Source organism: Periplaneta americana, chromosome 1, assembly GCF_040183065.1.
Source record: "Periplaneta americana isolate PAMFEO1 chromosome 1, P.americana_PAMFEO1_priV1, whole genome shotgun sequence".
In the NCBI taxonomy this organism is placed as follows: Eukaryota; Metazoa; Arthropoda; class Insecta; order Blattodea; family Blattidae; genus Periplaneta; species Periplaneta americana.
Window position 1 is genome coordinate 166,982,947 of NC_091117.1, and position 10,630 is coordinate 166,993,576.

General features: G+C 33.4%; 1 protein-coding gene across 9 annotated transcripts in view; it reads left to right on the forward strand.

The window, feature by feature from the left end:
• The window catches only part of LOC138703493 (beta-1,3-galactosyltransferase 1-like), an 82,896-nt gene extending 72,793 nt beyond the window's left edge, over positions 1-10,103 (forward strand). For all 9 annotated transcript variants that reach the window (XM_069831413.1, XM_069831404.1, XM_069831397.1 and 6 more), the window contains 2 exons: positions 2,527-2,815; positions 4,717-10,103. In XM_069831413.1, the coding sequence (XP_069687514.1) occupies positions 2,527-2,815; positions 4,717-4,851 (424 nt within the window). In that variant the 3' untranslated portion in view covers positions 4,852-10,103. The remainder of the gene's footprint in view (positions 1-2,526; positions 2,816-4,716) is intronic.
• The last annotated feature ends 527 nt before the right edge of the window (positions 10,104-10,630 follow it).

Genomic DNA, 10,630 nt, shown 5'->3' on the forward strand with positions numbered 1-10,630 from the left:
AGGACAGATCGACAAATCGGCAGTGGGCAGCACATGCCTATCAAGAGGGCGATCACAACATAAGATTCAAGGACACGGACATCTTGAGCACGACGACGCACTTCTTCCCCCGTCTACATAGAGAAGCGATCGAAATACATAAACATAACAACAACTTTAATCGCAAGAAAGAAGGCGTAAAGCTAAACAAGTGTTGGTACCCGGTCCTAAACAGAACAGATAAGAAGCCACTACAACAAAAGGACGGAACCCAGAACGGGAGCAGCGAACAAAGCGGCGCGGACCGCAGCGACAACAGGCCTCGGCCCGCGAGCCACACTATAAATACGCCCGCACTACCAGACACAGGATCAGTTGCCTCAGGTACGCCGAGAAGAGTCTTGCGACCTCGGATACCACTCCACTGAAGATGTCTGCCGCAGTTGCAGACGAAACGTCTGGTATAAAACCAACTAATAGACCACGACCTCTCAGCCCGGAAAATGAATCTACATCTATAGACTCCGGCCGTGAAAGCCTACACTGCAAGATTCTGTTCATAGTCTGTTTAATCAGTAATTATTCTAGCATTAACAACACTACCATTTTGCATGAGAATTGATAAAAATCTTAACATGTTGTACCACAGAAGGGTGACCCTTTTGCGAATTACGTTCTCATAGCACATGTCTGCCTGCAAATTTCATTTCTAGTGATGAACTCATCTGATATTTCATCCAAATCTAAATGCAGAGCTTCTTCTCTGTGAGAATGAATGTTAGCTACATCATTCAATCGCTGTTGACCCATGATAGACCTAGTGTAGGATTTAACTCTACAGAGAGAGAATGATTGCTCAGCAGTAGAGGTAGACACTGGTAGTCTATTGTAAGAACTAGTCTCATGGACTTAAGTTCTGGTAGCATGTCACAAGGAAAAGCTTCTTTCCGAAGGAGATCAAAAACAGTCTGAAAATCTGTGATGTGGTGCAATTTTTATCATGCAGTATCTAATAACTAGTGCTGTTGATCGATCAAAATATTTAATCGATTAATCGGTGTTATTTATTTATTATGAGTCTTATTATTTATTGTGTCAATTTCTCCGGAAATTTTTGAGACAAACATAAATAACAAAAAGTATGAAGACTCACCTAGTTAATACTGTTTCATCCATGATTTTAAACCTGTGAGTGCATTCACATGCTCCGAATTAAGTGCCACTCTATGTTTGATAACAATGTTTCCTGTATCACTAAACACGAAAAAACTTTATTCCTTTCAAGCACTTCTCCACGATTGTTCAGTTTAAATCCAAACGTTTCACCGAGTTTACCTCTCAGATTCTCATATGACATATTGGAGTTTATACTTTTCACAGACCATAGAAAACTTTTTATTTTCTTTACAAACTAAACACACAACCTTCATATACAAACTCAGTACAGGAACTGCAACTGCAAAACTACAGCAGTCGAAATAGAAGAATTACCAGATTTTAGAAAGAGAAGAAGACAGTTACGTTCTCACTTGCACACAGATTTTATAAGGGATGAGGAGAACGAATCCAGAAAAGTATATATTTCATATGCTAGGAAGATGAGCAGACAACAAGGTGGAAGTTTCCTCTCTCGGAAATTGATTACTTAAAAGCACAATGGTACTGTTATTTTCTAACTTCAAAGCAGGTAGCGTAGGGAAAATCTTTGCACAAACACTTCAGAAAGAGATGAGATATGAAGACAGTGACATAGTCTACCTGTATAGAAAGTTGAAATATTAAGTTTTATGGTTTTCTAAGCTACCTGCTTTGAAGTTAGAAAATACAGTATTAACAAAATAATAATTAATATCAACTACAACCGATTAATTTTAATCGACTCGATTATTCGATTAAATATTTTTGATCGATTAATTTTACAACACTACTAATAACATGTCCCTGTGTAAAAGTTGCCTCTCCTTGTCCAAGTCATCTCCATAAAATTAGAGAATTTTTTCCAGTTCCTTATCACTGTCATTCAAACCACCAATTAGAAAATTTTGTGTATAAATAATATTGGGGGTGCTTGGAACCCCCAGTAATTATTCTGGGGATAAAAATACGAGGTGGTATCCAAAATTTTCGGGACTGGTGCTACCATTTCATCAGAAATGTTAGTAGCATGATGCTATGGGAGATGACAATACTAGCATATCTCGCGAGTCAGTGTACAAAATTTTAGGCTAGTGAATGAATGCATTAACATTTTACATTATTTTATTTTGAGTTGTGTACTTTGTGTGTGGCGATTTTGCAATGGATCCAAGAAAAGAACAGCATGTGCATTGTTTTGTGCAAATCTAGTGAAAAGTATGTTAGAAACATTTGCAGTGAATGATACAGATATAGCTTGTTTCTTCTTTTTTTTTAAACCAACCCCTCAATATATGACAATATATGAAATGGAATAGAACACAAAAATGTGTCTGAAAGGGAAAAAAGTAGGTTTTCTCGTGAGAAAACGATGTGTAACAACTGGAGTTATCCCGTTCTGTTGTTCTACAGGTATGCACCACACTATATGTATTCTGGAAGAGTGTATCCTAATTATCTCTCTGGGACGGGATATGTAATGTCTCGGGATGTGGTTCCTCGGCTCTACCAGGCTGCTCTCAAAACACCTTTGTTCCATTTGGAGGATGTGTACCTGACAGGTCTGTGTGCGCACGCAGCAGGAATCCGACCAAGACATCATCCTGCTTTTTCATATGCCAAGAGGAAGTTGGATCCTTGTCTTTATAAAGACAAAACAGTCATCACGAGTCATCATGTCAATGGCTCTGAACTGCGGAAGGTAAGCAGTGTGAATTTAAACGTTCATATGTGCAGCATAGAAATGTTGTTGTTGTTTTCTAATGCCAGGCGTTTGACAATAAAGTCATTTGACCTCTTGCACTCCAATATTTTTCAAAGATATTATCATGGTCAGCCACAGAAGCACAGATTTTGAGGTGTTCCGAATCCATTTCTTGGTTTGAGTTGCAAGAAATGTGAAGTGCATGAAATTTTTAGACAGATTGATTTTCAAGCCAAAAAGAAGTCGAGAAATTAATTTGTGCATTAATTTTTATGGAGTAACTGATGGAAAAATGCTAACTGTTGAATATACAGACAGAAAGTTGCTTGATTAGTTTTCCATGCCAGAAGTCTAACAACAAAGTTGGAGCTTCTTGATTGGTCTCAGGTTAAAATTTATATCTATATTCAATTTGTGCATCCCATACATCTATAATGATGGCATTATTACACATAGAATTCTGTATACCAATGAGATTTTTATTCACATTCAAACTTTTTATTGCCAGATACCTTTACATTGTTATCGTTCTGATTTCTGTCTCTAGGAGTTGAGAACGGAGTAGTGATAGGCCTAGATATAAAATTTTGGCTTTATTCATAACCAAAGGCATATTTTATCTGCAGTAATATTAATGATTCTGTTTCCACATTTGATGGAAGCTGCACTTAAGACATTTTTCACCCAAAGTTTAGAATTCAGAGTACCTGGATTCAGAGGCAAGCATGGTAACCACTAGACCACCGAGGGCAACAAACACAGAAAATTAAACTGAATTAATTATTTCTTTCTCACGTTTATAAGTATAGAGAAGATATATTTTTTTCTTCTAATATTATCAATTACTTGACATCCAGTCATATACAGTTTTTCACGGAAGGAAGAGAAATTATGTATAATAAGTAGAGACCTGCATTTGGTTTCTTTGAATACAAATTAGGTGTACGTCTCCCCACAATCTCTAGTGCTGTGTGTTTACATTTATTCTATGCCACATCAATAAATTTAAAAATGCAGTTATATTGTCAGACTCCAAAGCAGCTATTCTATCAATAGTCTCTAAACGCACACCTTCATCTCAAACAGCAGAAATAACTAAAATGCTCTCTCAATTAATATCACTCAATAAAAGAATTGTATTCCAATGGATACCATCCCATTGTGGAATCCTGGGAAACGAGAATGCGGATGCTTTAGCAAAGAAGGGCAGCACTGCTACTTACAGACCTGTTACTAAATCTACGTATTACTCTGTGAAAAGATTTATTAAATCTACATACTTAGACTTCAACAAACAAAATTTGATAATACAATCTCAAGGGAAAAAATGGAACTCTCTGCATCAAAATCCACAGTTAATTCCCGATTTACCACGAAAATCGTCTGTAGCTGCATTTAGATTGGAAACAGGCCATGATTGTTTGGCCAAACACCTGCATAGAATTGGAATATATCAGTCCCATAACTGCCCATTGTGCAACTCAAACTAAGAAATGGATTCGGAACACCTCAAAATCTGTGCTTCAGTGGCTGGCCATGATAATATCTTTGAAAAATATTGGAGTGCAAGAGGTCAGATGAATTTATTGTCAAACGCCTGGCATTAGAAAACAACATCATCATTTATTCGTGTACCTGTGTGTATAAGTCGGTGAACAACAGGAATAGTGCTCATAGACGAAATATCACTGGTTTATTACGAACATGCAGTCGAGTAAGAGTTTCATATTATGCAGTTGAGTCACATGGCTGATATTTTAGTGTCCTGGTTTCAAACTCATCTCAGAACCACTGTAACATAACATAGACCCTTGTTCGGCCACATGCTTCTAATGTATTAAGCAGTGAAAAGCCTAGTGGCGTGCAAAATTGTAATAATAATAATGTTCTCTTTCAAGGTGTGGTCACAGATGAACAGTCCCCAATTGGACTGCAGTAGTTTCACAGCTTCAACAACAGCTGCACAAAAGTCTGGTGCTAAGAGCGGAAAACAGCGCATTACAGGCCTCAAACGTTCCAATAAGTGCTTCTGAAGGACAGTTTGATATGCTGCTTCCATTATTGAAGAAATTGTACATAGAACAGAAAAAATACTCTTTTAAAAGAGTTGTTATTTATGCTAGTATATAATGATTAAGTTAATTTTCAGGATTTGAGCCTGAATTGAAAAGTATTTCAGATCTCTTTTAAGAAGAGTTACGCCATATTTGTATTGCTATACCAGCTTGTCAGTATGCATGTGGGTGTATATGTGTATATGTGAAAGTTTGGTATGTATGTGTGTGTGTGTGTGTGCGTGTGTATGGGAGTCTTTGTGTTTTTGTGTGTGCGTAAATGCGTGTGTGTGCGGTTCATTGAGTATTAATCTCTGAATCTTTATTGATTCGAACATTTGTTGTAGTTCCTGTATAATTCCTTTCTAATCTGCTTTTGTGATTTTTTTTCCTTAAGATCTGCCATTTAATTTAAAAAAAAAGTATAGGAGACTCTTGTATATTGTGGGATTATAGTTAACATAGTTTTCGGGATTTTAATTTTTCCTTAGGGATTAGTTACGATATTCTGTATTATATTATATTAACGTTTGAATGTTGTTACCTTTGCTTTTATTTACCCCAATGATTCCCAAACCTGTGAGTTCCATTAATCACGAGGATCACTGAAGGCATTTCAGTGTCTCATATTAAACATTGTACAATTAATTTAATTTCGTGTGTTAAAATGTCGAGCCTTCTCTTAAAGATAGCTTCCTATAAATATTTTCTTTTATTAGAACAATATGAGCTGAAATGCAGTGACAGACCCCCATACTGGTGGTCTATGCAACAAAATTTTGGAATCATTGGCTCTAGTCTATAGTATTAGTATGAGAGTCTTGCTTAACATTTCCTAGCATTGATTTATTTAAAAAACTAAGTCAGTAAGAGCATAATAAAATAAAATATGTGATTGGTTATATGTCAAGCATATAATATATGGTTAAGTGTGATTTATAGATATGGTATAAGCTTAATACTAACATTGTGATAATTACATACGGTATTCATTTAGTTAAATGCACTGAATCAATGTAAAAGGAAAATAAGCAGTTTAACTGTGATACATTTCATTTTGTTGCCATCTTCTGTCTTCACGATTCTAACATACTGTACTACGTAATTATTCAGTTTTGAATGTTATGATTTTTGGCTTTTTTTTTTTTTTGGTACTTACTATGCACATAGAATGAAATTATGCAATATTCAAGAGTCTCTTATGCGTGGTATTTTAATATAATACATGGTCATTTTTTAATTCCAAATCTTTCAGTTGGTGCCAGTGGACGAAAATTGGAAGACTAGCAAGGGTTGCTTCGTTCTTGTTAGGTAGCACTATAAATAAAGAATTCTTTTAAAAATATGTTTGTACTTACCTATTCTTTCACATCTTGTATTTATTCATCATGATAACATGGGAATCGGATACCATTATTACATAATTATTTTTACGGCTTATTTTAATTTATGTGAAGATTGTAGCATTCTCTTGACTAGGTCCGTCATATCCATTAATCTGCTGTTAATTTATGTGTACGTGGTGTGTCCAGGAAAAGTCTTATTGTTTTATCATCTTGTTTTCAACATGTCTGATCACTAAAGTTGGCTTTGATTCGTGGAATGTTCCTCTTTTATGCTTTATTATACATTATAATTGGGCTCCATTTCGACTTTCTAGGTCCAGAAGGAATTCGATAAGCTGTGAATAAGTATTCCCTTGTTCAACTACATTCATTTTCTGTTTACTGGTATTTAATTTCCAATACTCCATTTATTAGTGTATAAGAAAACAAACTCTTTTCAACTGTCCTTTTAAAGGTCTGATTTATTTTTTTTATTTTCGGTTTTCTAACATGCTATGAAAATAAAAATATTTTTATCCAAATGCAAAATATTCATGAATATAAAATGACACCATGTTATGCACCAACTTTTGATTTGGGGAAGGGAGAAGTGAATTGTAATTTTGTGTCGTAAAATGTAAGTGATAATTAGGCCCATTTTTATGTTACTTTTATGCCATGAATTTATATGCTCATTTCTTTATCTGACTTTTCTGGTACTTGTTCACAATAAACACGAAATTTTTATGGATATTTAATAGTCACTGAAGTGAAAGATCTAGATATCATCATGTATCTGAAGATTGGAGCCAGTGTTGTTAAAATTTTTATTTGTGCCATTGAATCTCTGTAAATGTTTTCTCGAAATTAATTTTCTGTTGTGTATAAATTTTAATTTTGCAGTTATTTAAACTGGAATACATATTTCCATACTTTCTGTAGAATTACACGGGCAATATCAAAATTTATAAAAGTACCAGTATGATTTCTTTAGGTGGAAGGCATACAAGTCTAACAGCATTTGTAAGCAAAAGAAATCTACTTACATTACCTTATAATATAATACTGAACTTTCTTTTGCTATATTGCAGAAATATAGAATAATAAGACTGACAGAAGAGGATATTTTAAACCATCAGTTATTAGTTGTATATGACAAATCTTATTTAATAGATTTATATTAGAGATTAAGTGTACTGGAAAGATGTTGGTCCCCAAAAAAAAAGAATTTTAAGTTTGGCATTAGTGCGATTCAAGTTTATAAATTTTTTATACACTGAAAGATCACTCTACATCAGGGATGTCAAAACGCCTGTATTACGTGCTCATATTACAAGCAATACAAATCCAACAAAGTTCACTTATCAGCAAGATAATGTACAATCATTGCTCTTAAGGAAATGATGTGTGGGTTCTTGAGAGCACACAGTGCAGGCGTTCCCTGCTCCACATTAAAGTTCTCCGTACCTTAAAAAGTAAATTGGCAAGATGCTTCCATTGACACTGCATGTTATTGGTTGATAATATCGACAGTACTGACTTGATGTGAGGGAAGAGAGAATAAGAGAAAGAGGAATATGAACTGTGCGGATTATATTGTACATACTTTCTCGTCATGTGTTTTACATACTAACTTCAGTTTGGTTGTAAGAACTTAGAATATTTTGGAATTATTACATATGTATTGAAGGACATGTACGATTGGTTTAGTCTGATTTTAAATTGTCCATATTAAGTGTATAAATCGTTTTAAAGTTTCATTAGCTTTTGAAAAAAAAATTTCAATTTTGAGGTGCACTTAGTTTGCTCTAAATTAAGAATTTAGGAACATATAACTTCAAATTGTACAATTCAGGATCATCCTCATAAAAAGAAAAAATCGAGATAAATATAAAATAAGCTAATTTTAAGTAAATATACAGTAAAATCCTTTGTAACCGGCAATAGCGAAACAACTGTATTTTTGGCTGGATCAAAAACATTCATCCATGCAAGAGAGAAGAATCAGAGATGTGAATCAACATTGTCACAGCCTAGACCATCAGTGTTGCACAATTAGGAAGTTGGCACGAACTTTCATGTTCAGTGAATATTCGAATCTAAAATTAGTGTAGACCTACCTATTTGTGTTGTGTGATGTGTTTCAATAAAGAAAATCCACACAGTTTTTATGTTATTTAATTATGATCAAGTGATTGAGAAATAAGCTTTACATGGCTGCAGTTTCAACAGTTGGCTTCATAAAATACGAACAGGTATTTTTTTTTTATATTTATTCAATTATTTGGAAAAATCTGATATCCAGAACTAGCTTGGTCCCTTTGGTGCCGGTTAAGAGGGATTCTACTGTATATACAGTATATTTTTCTTTTTTTTCAAGGGTTTACAGTATAGTATCAGTACCATTCTTGTTCGAATGAAAAATAAAATAACTTCGTCATTGTACTTTTCGGCCAAATTAACTCAATCTTGAATCTAAGCAAAATCCGTCCAATAGTTAGAAAAAAACAGCTGTACGCAGTTGGTATTGTTAGTAATCATTATTTAACGTGCATAATATTAGGGATTCTCTTTCTGAACTGTTCTTTTAATGAGAAAGTAAAGAACAAAATTTAATAAGAGTCCTTCAAAAATGGGCACACTAAAAGAACTTCTATTATGTCTAATCACTTCAATGGTTCATCTGTGATTTATTTATTCCAAATGAGATTGAGGTGCATCAGGAAATAATGTAATGCAACCACATAATATCCCAACGCGTCTTTTTATTTTAACTAGAAATTGTGATTTTTTTAATCTGATCTTGAAGTTCATCAACAGAGCAAAATAGTGCATGTTATTCTGTTGCTTATATTAAAATTAGTTATTTTTATTGCAATGTTTCAACCGCTACTTGCTTAATTAAAACACTGTTAAAGAATGTAAAATATGATTATTATGACTGTATCATTCTATCCCTTATGTGGTGGGTAAGGTACATTTACATGTCCTTATGTCATATATTCTAGTCTTCAAACTTCTATGATGATAGAATCTTAAGGTGAACACTTTACTGATATTTGCAATAGTGCTACATTTATATCTGTTCAGGGAAAAGATAAAAATAATGAAAAATTATTATACATGAATCTCTAAAAACATATTTTTAGTTTCCCAAATAGCAACATCGCCTATCTAGTGCATTTTACTTGCACATATTTTGTAAGGTATAAAAACTTGTGCCAAGGAGTGCTATCAATGTCACATCCGTGTATTTTTAAACATAAAATAGTCGCGCCACCTTTGTTAATACAATAGTGTTATTGTTATAAATAACTATCTCATGTTGAACTACACAACAAATATTTCAATATAACTGCATTATTAAACTTTACATTTATGTGATTGTCAATATTTAAACTCGGATATTCTTTTGTTTGCTTAAATAGTTTTGAAACCTTTTTGTAATATTGAGCTTAACAGTTGCTGTCTTATCTCTGAGAATGAACATGTGTGAAATACCGGTATATTAAAAAATCTGGCATCTTCTGTTTATGTCTGAATATCTACTTTGTGAGATTAGAATTTACTTGTTTTTAACAGCACATACAATAAGTTTATAAAAAATTCTTACTGTGAATAAATTATGACGTAAGACAAAAGTAACATCATTATAATGTCTTATTTATATGTTTTAAAGTTAATGGATTATTATTATTATTATTATTATCATCGTTATTATTATTATTATTATTATTATTATTATTATTATTATTATTATTATAATACATGTGTGACATCGTGCGAACTTCTTTTGCAACCTTCATTTTTTTAACTGGAAGATCTTGGAAAAATTACTTTGTAATACATGAAGTAGATCTTTGTAATGTTATATCTTAAGTACAAATTAAAACAAATTTCAAATGGCATGTTCATATAAGTCTTTAATGTACAAGGAAAGGAACTCGTGGCACCGTCTCCTTATTTTCCTTTTTATAATTGATAGTGAGATTCACTAAGTTGTATTAGATGTAATACATTGGTCTGATCCTTGAGCAACTGCACTTGCTTCCATTACAAAAGAAGGCATTTGCCTTTTTTTTCAGTTGCAGTTCCATGTTAATTAGAACCCATCTGAAGTAAAAAGAAAATAGGTGTAGAATTAAAATTAAAATATTTTGATACTCCTTTCAAAATTTGGATTATTTTTTAATCAATATTTTTTTCTTCTTCATCTCATAAAGTAAAACAATAGACATGTAAGGCTGTGGTGTCGTGACTCCGTTTCCGTTCCTCTGGTGCAAAGATGGAGATAGGTAAAATGGGATTGTGGACGTGAAGACCAGAGTAGGTATGAAAAGAGGTATGAATTGGAAACTAGCTGGTTAGTGTAACGTTAGTTTATTCTGAATTATTATTTTTCACTGACTCTCATAGTAAGGGAAACAGAGTTT